This window comes from Mytilus edulis, chromosome 10, assembly GCF_963676685.1.
Source record: "Mytilus edulis chromosome 10, xbMytEdul2.2, whole genome shotgun sequence".
Lineage (NCBI taxonomy): Eukaryota > Metazoa > Mollusca > Bivalvia > Mytilida > Mytilidae > Mytilus > Mytilus edulis.
In genome coordinates, this window is record NC_092353.1 from 46,675,115 (window position 1) to 46,689,206 (window position 14,092).

Below are 14,092 nucleotides of genomic sequence, written 5' to 3' on the forward strand. Positions count from 1 at the left end.
TGCAGAGTTCATTGTTTTCAAGATTTCAATTAAAAAAAGACAATAGAGCTTTTATTCTTATTGGGATGCATAACAAAAATAATTAATGGACAGGAGCTCGCAAAAATCTACAAAATCAAAATAAAATAAATTTCCTCGAAAGACATTTAAATGCTCTTGGCACATTTAAGACATTTCAAAACATGACGAAATACAAACGAAAGCGCAAAAACAAAAACTTTTTCCTTTACGTGAACCATCGTATAAAAATTCTGTATTCCTAAAGTTTATACACCGATTGTTTAACCTATAACCGTAACTTCGGCATTGTCATGAACATGCATGTATCAAGAATTTGCTGTTACAACAGATTGACAATTATCTTAAACTGCCAATTTAAGATGTTTTTTTTTTATTATTATAAGTTCGTCATTGTTTAATAACTTTTGAATTTTGATTATTGCCATGGCGATGACAGTTTTTCGTTGACTTGTGAGTTTTGGAAGTCCCTTTGGTATCTTCTGCGGTTTATATTTAGATCAACACTTATTAAAATCATTGTGATTGGAAAATTGCTATACGCTTAGTTATGCATATGTCGTGCATTTTCATGTTAGCAGCATATTGAAATAATGAAACTCTGAATAACTAATATTTCTGAAAAAAATATATACATCATGCCGCGTATGTGTTGTGTTGTTTTATTGATGTTTGGGCTTATATTGAAGAAAAAAAAAACTTACCTCACATTTTTTTTAGAAATTAGAAAATTTTGTGATTTTTTTCAGATAGATTTCGTTCTGTAAACCAGACCACAGCATTTACAGATGTATGTGAATTTTGTGAAGTGCCAGATTTTACGTTTTTGTGGACAGTTGGTAAGTCCTGGCTGAGTGAAGAAAAAAAAATATGTACTTCTATGTAACAAAGAATGTTTTTGAGTTTTTGTCAGATATTCGGAGTCGTCTTATTTTATCTAGCTAGTGTTATTAAGAATTTAACACATTTATCTCTACTTTTCAGTTTAACATTTTATAACATGATTTTACGTCATTTACATTCTGAAAATCTTTTCAAAACCTTGGTTTTCTTTGTTATTATTTTTTTCCAAAATAAATAGTTCCAATAATTAATGAATTAGAAATCTAGAGGCAACCATGTGCTGCCAAATTATTTAATTGCCCATATCTTACATGTAGGCATAGACACTTTATTCTTTGTAAGTGGTTGAAAATTGTTTAATTTTATTTTACAATGTTAACACTAGTACTGTATACGTTGTTCTACTATGTCTATGATTGGCTGTTTAAGAATCTAAAGAATCATGGGTAATTTCATTTTTCGTACACCAGAATGAAAATAAATTTACCTCATTGGTTGAATGTCTTTTGTTTATGACATTTTAACCAATCACGACGTTTTGGTGTACGCTTTTGGAAATATTACCCACACTGCATTAGATTCTGAAACGGCTAGTTTATGAAAACAAATATTATATAGTTTCATTATACATTGCACTAATTATACAGTGTAAAAATATCACAGGAACCGCTTTGATGTAATTAAACTGGAGTGCATCCTTTGCATAACACTTTCTAGCAACTTTTGAGATGAAGAACAACAACACAAATCATCCATGTACATGATTCAATTCTCTGTATAGGAAAACTTAAACAATGCCGCATGTTAAAAGTATGCCAATATAACATGTTGCTAGTGGAATTGTAAATACTTATTCTCCGGAGATGTTGAAAATTCTGGTTTTGTTATCCTTAATGTTAACATGTAATTCATAGAGAAGCATTTTTGCCTATTGTCTATTCCTTTAAGGAAAACATTAACCTGAATATGCCTTAGCATGTGTCACCATCTATTTTTTGGTGGAGTTTGTGCTTAAATGAAGTTTTAACGAAATATAAATTATTTTCCTTTATACGAGTAACGATTTTTGTTACTCCTTACTCTTCAGTACTCAGGATTCCAATCATAATACGAAAAATAATCAAGCAAATTTCAATCAAAAAACAATACAGATCATCACGCAAAATCTCTAAACTAAAATGAAAACAAATTATTATAGTTTATCTACCTGTTGAATTGGAACTGAAATCGATAATGTCGACAGATTCAATAATAATTATCAGGTATAAATGACATAACGAAGGAGTAAAGGTAAAACGACAATACTGTTTAAAGACCAACTTTCAAAAAATAGTTCACTAAGCATTGATTAATATTTTGCAGGAAGAACACCACCTTGTAAGTTAATTACGTAGTTACATAATTGATTCATTGTCTGAAATAATAAACTACAAAATAAATGCGTTTCATATTCTGTATACAGTATATTGCCTTATTTTGTTGTTACAGTCGATTGCATTGAGTGCGTAAGTAAAGGCAATATCTTTGGTAAGCTTGCTTGCTAGCTGAACCGTGAAGTCATTTTTCGGTACGATATGCTATCCTCTTTTCGAAGTAGCCTAGTCCTACAGACAGACAGTTTTAACTGTGAAGTCATTATTAGGTTAGGTAAACTGCCCTCCTTTAAGAGTAGACTAGTCCGACAGATAACCAAACTGTCTGTTTGTAGGACTAGGCTACTTCGAATGGAGGATAGCATATCTTACTGAAAAATGACTTCACGGTTCAGCTAGCAAGCAAGCTAACAAACTAGATTACCTTTACCTACACACTAAATGCAACCGACTGTAAGATATGTTTTGTAGTATTATTTTTTTTATTTTCATAATTATAATTAGCATAATGAATGAGCATAATGAAACCATCAGTATACGCATAAAGATAAGATCAGTATAATAGCATAATACTTAAACGGTATAAAACTATAATAATCAAAATTTGTATCAAAATCTATCTTGTCAAATCGTGCGTTTTTTAACAAACATAGAACACACAGTGTATTGCACAACTATTAAAATTCATCTAAATGTATCTTTCAAATATACTTTCAGCTACCCCACTGCCTCCGTCGCTAGGCTGCAATAGGCCATCATCATGTTCCCCACCTGGTGAAGTTTGTGATTCGAGTGAAACCATTCCTAAAGCATGCCCGATAACAACTTCATCGCCACCGACTACAACAAATACCAAAACTACAAAGAGCCACTGTGGAAAGAAGCATAACACTCGTTCATGAGACAACAACACACGAATAAATACCCGTTGACTGTTTCACAGATTTAAATCTGAATTAAAAAGAATTTACCCAGAATTCATCTGTTCTATGTCATGAACAAATATATATACTTACAGTTTTTGTTAACTGATGAATCTGATATTTGTTAAAGTTATGTATGGTCAGTCTAATGTTACGCATCTGACGTACTAAATTATAATCCTGGTAACTATTTACACCCCTGGGTCGATGCTACTGCTGGTAGACGTTTCGTACCCGAGGGTATCACCAGCCCAGTAGTCAACACTTCGGTGTTGACATGAATATCAATAATGTGGTCATTTAAATAAATTTCCTGTTACAAAACTTTGCATTTCAAAAAAACTAAAGATTTTCTGATCCCAGGCATAGATTACCGTAGCCGTATTTGGCACAACTTTTTTGGACTTTTGAGTCCTCAATGCTCTTCAACTTTGGACTTGTTTGGCTTTATAAATATTTTGATATGAGCGTCACTGATGAGTCTTATGTAGACGAAACGCGAGTCTGGCGTACTAAATTATAATCCTTGTACCTTTGATAACTATTTACACCACTGGGTCGATGCCACTGCTGGTGGATGTTTCGTCCCCGATGGTATCACCAGCACAGTAGTCAACACTTCGATGTTGACATGAATGTCAATAATATGGTCATTTTAATAAATTTCCTGTTACAAAACTTTGAACTTTTCGGAAAACTAAGGATTTTCTTATCCCAGGCATAGATTACCTTAGCCGTATTTGGCACAACTTTTATGAATTGTGGATCCTCAATGCTCTTCAACTTTGTACTTGTTTGGCTTTATAAGTATTTTGATATGAGCGTCACTGATGAGTCTTTTGAAGACGAAACGCGCGTCTGGCGTACTAAATTATAATCCTGGTAACTTTGATAACTATTATGAGCATAAAAGTATGAGATAAAAATGAGATTACATATAAATCGAACAACGGTATCAGCCTTTTAATTTGAAATTAACGACGGACGTTTTGTCTCCTTTACTAGTGTCAATAAAATATTTTGTTTGGTGACTTTGAAGGTTCAATTTTTTATATAGATTAGACATGTGGTTTGTACCTTGAATTGTTTACAATATTCATTTTGGAGCCCAATATAGCTTGTTATTCGGTGTGAGCCAAGGCTGCGTGTTAAAGACCGTAACTTAATTGCAGCTAATAAGTCTTTTGTAGACGATCAAAAGTTTATTTCTGATGCCTATGAGGATTATTTTTCACAGAAGACGACGTATATATAACAATAAGAAGCTGTGATATGATTGCGAATGAGACCATTATCGATCACTTACCAAATAGTTAACAAATAAAGGTCACATAAAAGTCTTCAATAATGAATAAAACATATACCATGTATTTCAACTCTTATAACAACAATTCCATCCCTATTCATCCATGGTGATCTATATAAACTTATCACCGGGTTAGTGCTAACATGGACAACAGAGTGGATACCACATACGAAGAAAATTATGCGTATCTTTTAGGTGCACCTTGATTTTTTCCCAGTATTCCGAGGAGTTCGTATTTCTCAGTAATTAGTTTTCTATGATATAATTTGTGCACTGTTAATTGCCTTTTCTTGTTTTTTAATCTTTGTTGACTTATTAGTCAATATCTATTTGGTATCCTTGAAATCTGCGGTATGCGTCGATATTTAAGGTTTTTGCATGGTCGATAAACACATCATTGCTGAGTTACATGAATGTGGGTTTGTTTTCATCGATCTTTGAAATAATCGAAAATTTTATTTATCGATTAGTAAAAATTATGCAGATATTTGTAAAGACTTAGCTTTATTGTCTACTTATCTATACAAATATCGATGGCATGCACTGCTAATCATATCATCACCAAATTATAATAAGTATAAGTACAAACGTAAAGAAGTGAAAACCGTTATAATAGAATGTTAAATTTGACTAAGGGCACAATCAGTTTGTCTATTCATTTACAAAAAGTTAAACAGCAGCCTACACAACACTAAAAATAGGTCACAAAAATAAGCTATTCAAATCCACAAAATAACTATGGATGGGCAAAAATACTGTGGAGGGTATGCATAATCTACATGTTGCGATGGTTGAATTGATCATGGAAAATATTGATAAAACAAAGACTTTATATATACATAGACATTAAGCTGCAATACTTGCTGAAATTTTCTGACGCTTAGAACAAATAAACTCAACATAGAAACAAAAACTAAGATCAAAATCATTGCATCTTTTTCTATTCTTGGATAGAAATAATATATACTTCAAAGAGGAGGCACATGCGCAACAGCTCAAAAAAAGACCTAACGATTATGCTTAATCAAAATGAAGTCATCAGTGGACATTTCAATGTTATTTGAGATCATAGTTTCAAAGACTGATGAAAAAATCTTGTATGTTCTCTATCTTGGTTAATGCAATATTGCATCTCTAGAAGTTAATATAATAGCGGATTCTTATGCTTTTGCACTTAGTGTGATCACTAAAGTTTAGTTGGTTCTACATTTTGCTTAAAAGTCTTACCCCTGATTTATCAACTGTGTTTTTTTCAACATTAGCCTTATCATTGTCAGTGCATTCCTTTAAACCTTATGCACAACTAGTTCGACCAGGTGTTTGCATCATGGCTACATATATACACACGTTTGTAAAGTACGAGTAAATATATATCGACTGCGACTTAAATTGTCTTTTAGTATTGGTCGTTCACAACCTGTTATTCGCCAATATGCGCACATTGTTGGTATCACCAGCCCAGTAATCAACACTTCGGTGTTGACATGAATATCAATAATGAGGTCATTTTTATAAATTTCCTGTTTACAAAACTTTGAATTTTCGAAAAACTAAGGATTTTCTTATCCCAGGCATAGATTACCTTAGCCGTATTTGGCACAATTTTTGGAATTTTTGATCCTCAATGCTCTTCAACTGTTTACTTGTTTGGCTTTATAAATATTTTGATAAGAGCGTCACTGATGAATCTTGTGTAGACGAAACGCGTGTCTGGCGTATTAAATTATACTCCTGGTACCTTTGATAACTATTTACACCACTGGGTCGATGCCACTGCTGGTGGACGTTTCGTCCCCGAGGGTATCACCAGCCCAGTAGTCAACACTTCGGTGTTGACATGAATATCAATAATGTGGTCATTTTTATAAATTTCCTGTTTACAAAACTTTAAATTTTCGAAAAACTAAGGATTTTCTTATCCCAGGCATAGATTACCTTAGCCGTATTTGGCACAACTTTTTGGAATTTTTGATCCTCAATGCTCTTCAACTGTTTACTTGTTTGGCTTTATAAATATTTTGATAAGAGCATCACTGATGAGTCTTGTGTAGACGAAACGCGCGTCTGGCGTATTAAATTATAATCCTGGTACCTTTAATAACTATTTACACTCCAATTAAAGATGCACTTGCAGAGGACATTTTGACTAGCCAACAGTTAAGTGATTTCGAAATTGCTGAGTAGCAATACTCGCTGACTGGTTCATCTATTGTTCCAGACATGTACTATTTATTAGATTGACTGATATAAGAGTACTTATTACACTTTGATCCCCATAATATGTGTCTCCGTATATCTACCGAGATATATTTCGTTAGTTGGAGACTGTGTATCAAAAACTCGATTCTTCTTCTTTTAACATGTTTAAATCTAAATTCTTTGATTTTTTATATTTTGCATTAACGGTTACATTAAATTTTAAATTGTCATTCTCATAACGGCCATTTTTTGCCTTTTCGTGTCCGACCAGCGACCCATATTAGTTCGTTTTTTTAATAATATTCACCCCTTTGCACCTAAATTTCCAGTTGATCCGAAGCTTAGGAAACAAGTGACCAAAGCTTAGGAAACAAGTGACCAAAGCTTCTACATTTTCATCATCTTCTTATCTTAAATGTATTGCTCATCTTTCAAAAAATTATTAATCTAATATCTGTGTTATGTTTGCATATTTTATTTGATTATCATATGATATATCATACGATGCAAAAATATCATAGAAACAAATCGTGTAGATTAGTGAGTTGTTCCTGTTTTTCCCTCGAGCCACGAAAATGAACTTATTCAATCAAATCATATGTCTGGTTTACAAAACCCATATGGAAAGGCGATTGAATGTTGTAAGCTATTGAAATGTATGTTCTAAAACGCTGCAACTAAGTTACATTATAACTTTATTTCTAAATATACATATATAAGAAACAGTACCGATGTTTAAATCACATGAATGCATTGCACTGATATAAAAAGAGGTAACACAAACTAGTACATGATTGTGACTCGGTACGTACGACAGGGCAAACTTTTCTGACAAGCATGCATCAGCCGTAATGAGAAATTTGAGAAGGACGCAATTTTCTGATCAGACAAGCTTTTTTATCTAAAAAAATAGAAATCGAAAAATTGTCTCTGGTGAGTTAGGACAAAGATGCATCGTAAAGGTGTGCGCTCAATTCAAAACAGTTTAAAGACCCGTGTTGTTGCTCAACATCATTTTAGGTGGATTCTTGCTGCTTGGTCTTTCGTTCTTGAATACTATTATTTGTCTATTTGTATTTTTCATTTTAGCCATGACGTTATTAGTTTATTTTCGATCTATGAATTTGACTGTCCCGCTGGTATCTTTAAGACCCCTTTTTTTGCCCAAAAAAGTAAACGTTTAGCTTTTTATTGGAAAGAAGAATACTTCTGATACATAAATATGGGTTGTTTTAGACAATACAATGCACATGTATAGGGTACTAATATCATTAAGTTAAATTACAGAAATCTTCACATTTTTAGCATTTGAGTTAATTTTTTAGACGGTTTCTGTCTTAAATGGTAGTGGCCGCATTTGTTTTCATTCTTAATATTTAATGAAAGTTGTATTTGATGATAATGCATAAAAAAATGAAAACAATACGTTTAATAATTTCTTGCGTCCGAAGCGCTTTTCTGGATTTACCTTCATCAGGAACGCTCAAAGCCAAACATTTGAAATCCAAAGATAGATAAGTACCGAAAATCGTTGAAGAGCTTTATGTCAAAAATACTTAAAATAAATAGCCAAATTCATCTAAAGCCAACTTTGCCTGAGGGAGTTGAAACCTTAGTTACACATATATTAAAAATTTATTAACGGACAATTTTAGTAAAGTTTGTTTAATCATGTCAGTACCGAAGCACTGACTACTGAGCTGATGATACTCTCGGGGACTGATAGTCCACCAGCACAGGTAGTGATGTAAAATATTGAAAACAACACGTTTAATATTTTCTTGCGTCCGAAGCGCATAACAAATATGAAGTTTCAGGATGACCACGGATGCGGCAATTTTGTGATAAAAATCATCTGAAAAGTGAGCCCAGTGAATCGATACTGACGTGATGTATTTTTCATAATTTCTCTGTAATTGAAACAGTTAATTCTTGTAAAGAAGACCCAAGATAATAACCTACAATGAATTTTGCTACTCATTTGGGGTCGATATTGTCATCCAAGTTGGTAGGTATTCACGTATGTTTAGATCCTTGACGTTTTTGCAGTATTTGGCACAACCTTTTTGGAATTTTGATATAGGCGTCACTGATGAGTCTTATGTAGACGAAACGCGCGTCTGGCGTTTTAAATTATAATCATGGTACCTTTGATAACTAGTATTAATGGTAAATCAGGTTAAGCAAACCAAAGAAGTAGGTTCAATAAGGCCCTAAAATGGCACCCTTGTTTAGCCGAGATTTCATATTGGGATTTTAGACCAATATCACAATGATTGATAGCTAATACAGTGACTAGGTATGGACATAAGTCTTTTTGTTGCAGATTTACGTTCCTGCATTTTATTTATGACGTCAAAAATAGTACTCATTTTAATATGGGTAAGGCTACACCAAATTAATTAATAGTTCTTTGAGATTTTACTAAAAAAAAATGGGGCGAGCGAGCGAAATTTAAATTTATATTTTTAAATTCTTCGCCTCAAATTTTGAAGAAATATGGAGCGAGCGATATTTTTTTTCTCTCAATTTTTATATATTTTACCTAAAAGAAGCAACTGTATTTTCACCTCACTTAATTGAAAGGGGATCTAATTTGATATAATTATATTATCTCCCTTTTTATATGTATTTCAACTTTCTGCATTCTTTTTCATTTTGTTTTGTTGTTTGTATAATTAACACTGCACAAATATACACTTTTGAACATATTTTTTTATGCATGAACTTTATATGGCTATCTGCTTTTAATATGCACTGCTTTCATCTGTAGTATATGCACCTTCTGGTCCTTAGACACCCTCTGTAGTATGCTAGCTAGCTTCTTGTAACATAACTGCATGGTGTGTGTTTTGTGTTTATGCATATGGATCACTAACCAGTCAATCCAAGCACAGTGGAAACTGGGGGTTCTAGCTAGTTCTACTTTACAATTAAATATCAGAAAATAAATGACACCAAAACATACCAACATGGAAATACCTACATAACCTATATTTATAAGCCTATGTTATAACTAAGATTTCAACCAGATGCATCATGGAGTCTATAATCCTGCAATAGAAATGCATTTTTTTTCATTTACAAAACATCCTGTGTTAAACAAGTTAACTTTCAATTTCACCCATCTTTAAAAATGGTATAAAATATCAAATTTTATCATTTTGTCAGTACCTTGTATTATTATAAAAAGGTACATATAAAAATAGAACAATATGGGGTATTTTAAAGTTTGAGAACTGCACAACATCCACCAGGAAAAATAACAAGTGCAGAGGTCTCCACAAGGCCGTCAACAACTGTTTTGGTGTCTATCTTTTCATGATGGGTGCATTTTACATAGACAAATATAATCGTATAATATAATCAAAATGAGGATGTTAATTTGATGTATGCCTTTTTGTGCTTCTTCGTTACATTTGTTGGTTTTATAGTGATTAAGATGATAACACAATGTTGACTGCTGTACCCCTATTTTTGACATTTTTACCTATTATGTCTGTTTGTTTTGTTCACGCATCGGTGACTATATAATGGAATTTGATGCGACTGTCATACAAGTGAGAGGTTTAGCTAGCTATAAAACCAGGTTCAATCCACCATTTTCTACATTTGAAAATGCCTGTACCAAGTCAGGAATATGACAGTTCTTGTCCATTCGTTTTTGATGCGTTTTGTTATTTGATTTTGCCATGTGATTATGGACTTTCCGAATTGATTTTCCTCTGAGTTCAGTATTTTTGTGATTTTACTTTTTACTACAACCAAGTCGATGTCAAGTTTCTTCACAGAAGAAACTTTACTGCTGGTGGATTATTCCCCGAGGGCATCATTAACTTGGTAGCTTTATGCATGATGAATACAAATAATACGAAGAACAAACCGGCTGGGACGTCGCCCGGGTTACCAAGGTCCTCTTTTGCTGCACGGAACACTGTAGCATTTGATTTGTGTGTTCCACGAAATATCCTCCGGGATACCCCTGATTTGATATATGTTCAGCCAGAAGGTAATTACTATTTCAAAAATTCAGATACCTTTCATAAATTAAAGCCATGTTGTGTCAATATTTTTGACTGTTTAAAGACACCTGCTACAAGTGAATCAGCACCTATTATTTCTTCTTGTAAACATAAAAAAGGAAAAAGGAGCACATGTAAGACATGTGATATGTTAATCACGACTCCTGATTTCACTAGTAATTTAACATCTAAAACTTATTATACTAAATCTTTCGAGCCTCTGGACTGTTCCACGGACAATGTCGTGTACGGAATCGAGTGTACTTTGTGTGGACTACTTTATGTTGGTGAAACTCGTCAAACTTTGCGTAAAAGAATGAATCAACACCGGTCTGATAATAAAGATCCTCAATTTAGAGTTCTTTATAACCATTTTAATCAACCGGACCATGATCCTTCTTTATCTATGAAAGTACTCATCATTGAGAAAATTTATCACCACACAAATAGCCCTGTACTAAGTACTCCTTTCCGCAAAGATAGAGAAAATTTCTGGATAAGGGAGTTAGGGACTGCAATGCCATATGGTTGCAATGACAATATTAAAGGAGTAGGAAATTTGTCAAGTCCTGCCTGCAGTGATATTAATGTAATGAGTTTATTTAATACTACCTTACGACAACAACGTAGTCATGGGCAAAAACATTACCATCGGCCTAATGTTAAAAAGTCTTCCAAATCTAGATCACTCTCTGGGAGCTTTGATGACCTTCTTTCACATCTTCATCATCCACTAGGGTTACATTACATAAGAACTATTCTCTTTTCACTGCCAGTTAATTTTCTAAAACGTTTGAGAGATTATGCACTTGACAAAGGAGGCACCAATACATTTTCTGCAATATACAGACTAGTCAGTATTATTTGTGATGTAGCTCTTTTCCGACTTTTCAAACCAGTAAGATCGGAACCTTTACATGAGGAAAAGAGGAAATTCCTTCCTGTTGATTTTGCCAATAGAGGAATTGATGCAATCAATCTCGGCAACGTTCTACATCACAAGGAGGTAACATCTAAAATTCCTATTTATTTTCAAAATCAATCTGTTCCTATTGTATCCTACAGTTACACCAAAACCATTGCACCTAAAATATTTAACTATAAACAAGCATTGCAGGACCTTGACTTAGAACAATACTTAAAAAGCCCTCCGACATGTGACTGTTCCCACTCGCCTTATAATTACAGCCCCTCTGGTCATGTTATAACTGGAGATCTAAACATAATTCAACATGAAAATCTCCGAAAGGTGATTTCTCATGGTCCTAAGTTTAGAGAACCCCAACACATCAATTGGAACCATAACTTCAAAATAATTATGGATTCCATTGAGGACTACGCCAGAGCATGGGCTAAACGAGAAGAAGTTGAACTGGACACTTTGTCAGAATGGGTTAAAACTATCAGGTCTCTGATAAAACGTCGCATTCACAAGTTGAAAAACTGTGTTAACGATCGACCAAAGTCCATTTTCAGAGACAAAGAGGCCATGAAATGTCTATCATCTCTTCATGATACGTATGTTGTTGTTCCTGCGGACAAAGCTTCAAATAATATTGTCTTTGTATGTAAATCGTATTACTACGAATGTCTTGTAAAAGAATTGGGTATAAAGGAGCACTCAGGTAATCCCACATACAAAGACATATCATTTGACAAGGATGAGATTTTAGCAAATCATAAGTTCTTCATGGCTTCCATAAACATTACATTGAACACCAAATCGGAGGACTTACCTTGTTTGTATTGGATACCAAAGCTTCATAAAATTCCGTACAAACAACGGTATATTGCTGGCTCATCTTCATGTTCCACTAAAGAATTGTCCATCAGATTGACTAAAATTTTATCCGCAGTGAAAGAGGGTCTTCAGAAATACTGTAAAACTGTTTACTCGCGTAGTGGTATTAACCATATGTGGATTCTTAAAAATTCTAAGGAACTTCTAGACAATTTTAAATCTCGGTCTATTTCTGAAATTAGTTCTATCAAAACTTTTGATTTTTCAACCCTGTATACCACCATTCCCCATGTGAAATTGAAAAATCGCCTAAAAGAAATAATCCACAATGCCTTTCAACATAAAAATGGTAGCATACGCTATAAATTTATTACTTTGGGATTTCATAAGGCATATTTCGTTAATAGTGACAAACAAAAAGGTAAAACCTGCTACACAAAGGAACAAGTGGTCAGTATGCTGGAGTTTCTTATCGACAACATATTTGTTGAGTTTGGAGGTAGACTTTTTCAACAAACTGTCGGCATTCCTATGAGAACGAACTGCGCGCCTCTCCTTGCTGACCTCTTCTTGTTTTCATATGAATCGGAGTTCCTTCAGACACTTGTCAAAAACAAGAAGATCAAAGAAGCCAGGTTATTTAATTTCACTTTCAGATATATTGATGATGTTCTTTCCATTAACAATCCAAACTTTTCTGATTGGGTTCCATTAATATATCCACCAGAACTAGAAATTAAAGAGACAACAGACACGGCTTCATCCGCCTCATTTTTAGACTTATACCTCGAATTTGACATACACAGTCATCTTAGTACCAGAATCTATGACAAACGAGACGATTTTGATTTTGAAATTATCAATTTCCCCCACCTTAGTAGCAACATACCAACTTCACCTGCATATGGAATATACATTTCCCAACTTATTCGGTATTCAAGAGCTTGCAGCTCCTACTCAGACTTTGTAAAACGTCACCAGTGTCTGAGCAGAAAGTTGATGAACCAGGGGTATGTCAAAGAACGTCTCGTCCTTTTTCTAAAAAAGTTCATCGGAAGGTACCCAGAACTTGTTGATAAATATTCCGTATCAACTTCACAAATAATACACGATGGTCTTGAAGTATAGATTTTGCGTACTGACGTTGTTTATCATCTTAATTACGTGTTATATTATTCTTTTATTTGTCTTTATTAATATTACTTTTACTGTCGTCTGTTTTTAGAGATATCCTTTTGACGTAACTTTGTGCTTATGTATCCCATCATACTTTGAACGACAAAATTATTTTATGATGTGACTCTGTACCTATGTATCTTGTCATACTTTGAATGACAAAATTATTTTATGATGTGACTCTGTACCTATGTATCTTGTCATACTTTGAATGACAAAATTATTTTATTCATTAATATTACTTTTACTGTTAACCAACTTTTTTTGTGATATACATTTTACGTGACTCTGTACTTATGTATCACGTCATACTTTGAACCACACTATTATTTTATTTATTATTATTACTTTAACTGCTAAGTCAGTGTTTGTTATATCTATTTTGCGTGACTTTATTTATGCATCCCGTCATACTTTGAACGACAAATTTATTTCATGTCTACCTGTGCGAATTTCAAACGCGCAATTTTACACCAGTACCCATACCCTCC

General features: G+C 33.5%; 1 protein-coding gene across 4 annotated transcripts in view; it reads left to right on the top strand.

Moving 5' to 3' along the window:
• Positions 1 to 14,092, top strand: part of LOC139491320 (uncharacterized) — a 102,436-nt gene that overhangs the window by 25,178 nt on the left and 63,166 nt on the right. The window contains exons 4-6 of one of the 4 annotated variants that reach the window (XM_071278940.1): positions 768 to 857; positions 2,224 to 2,238; positions 2,952 to 3,356. The exons of 2 other annotated variants lie outside the window; for them this stretch is intronic. In XM_071278940.1, the coding sequence (XP_071135041.1) occupies positions 768 to 857; positions 2,224 to 2,238; positions 2,952 to 3,136 (290 nt within the window). In that variant the 3' untranslated portion in view covers positions 3,137 to 3,356. Of the gene's footprint in view, positions 1 to 767; positions 858 to 2,223; positions 2,239 to 2,951; positions 3,357 to 14,092 lie in introns of those variants that run through there. One more of the 4 variants, XM_071278942.1, reaches the window with a different exon arrangement.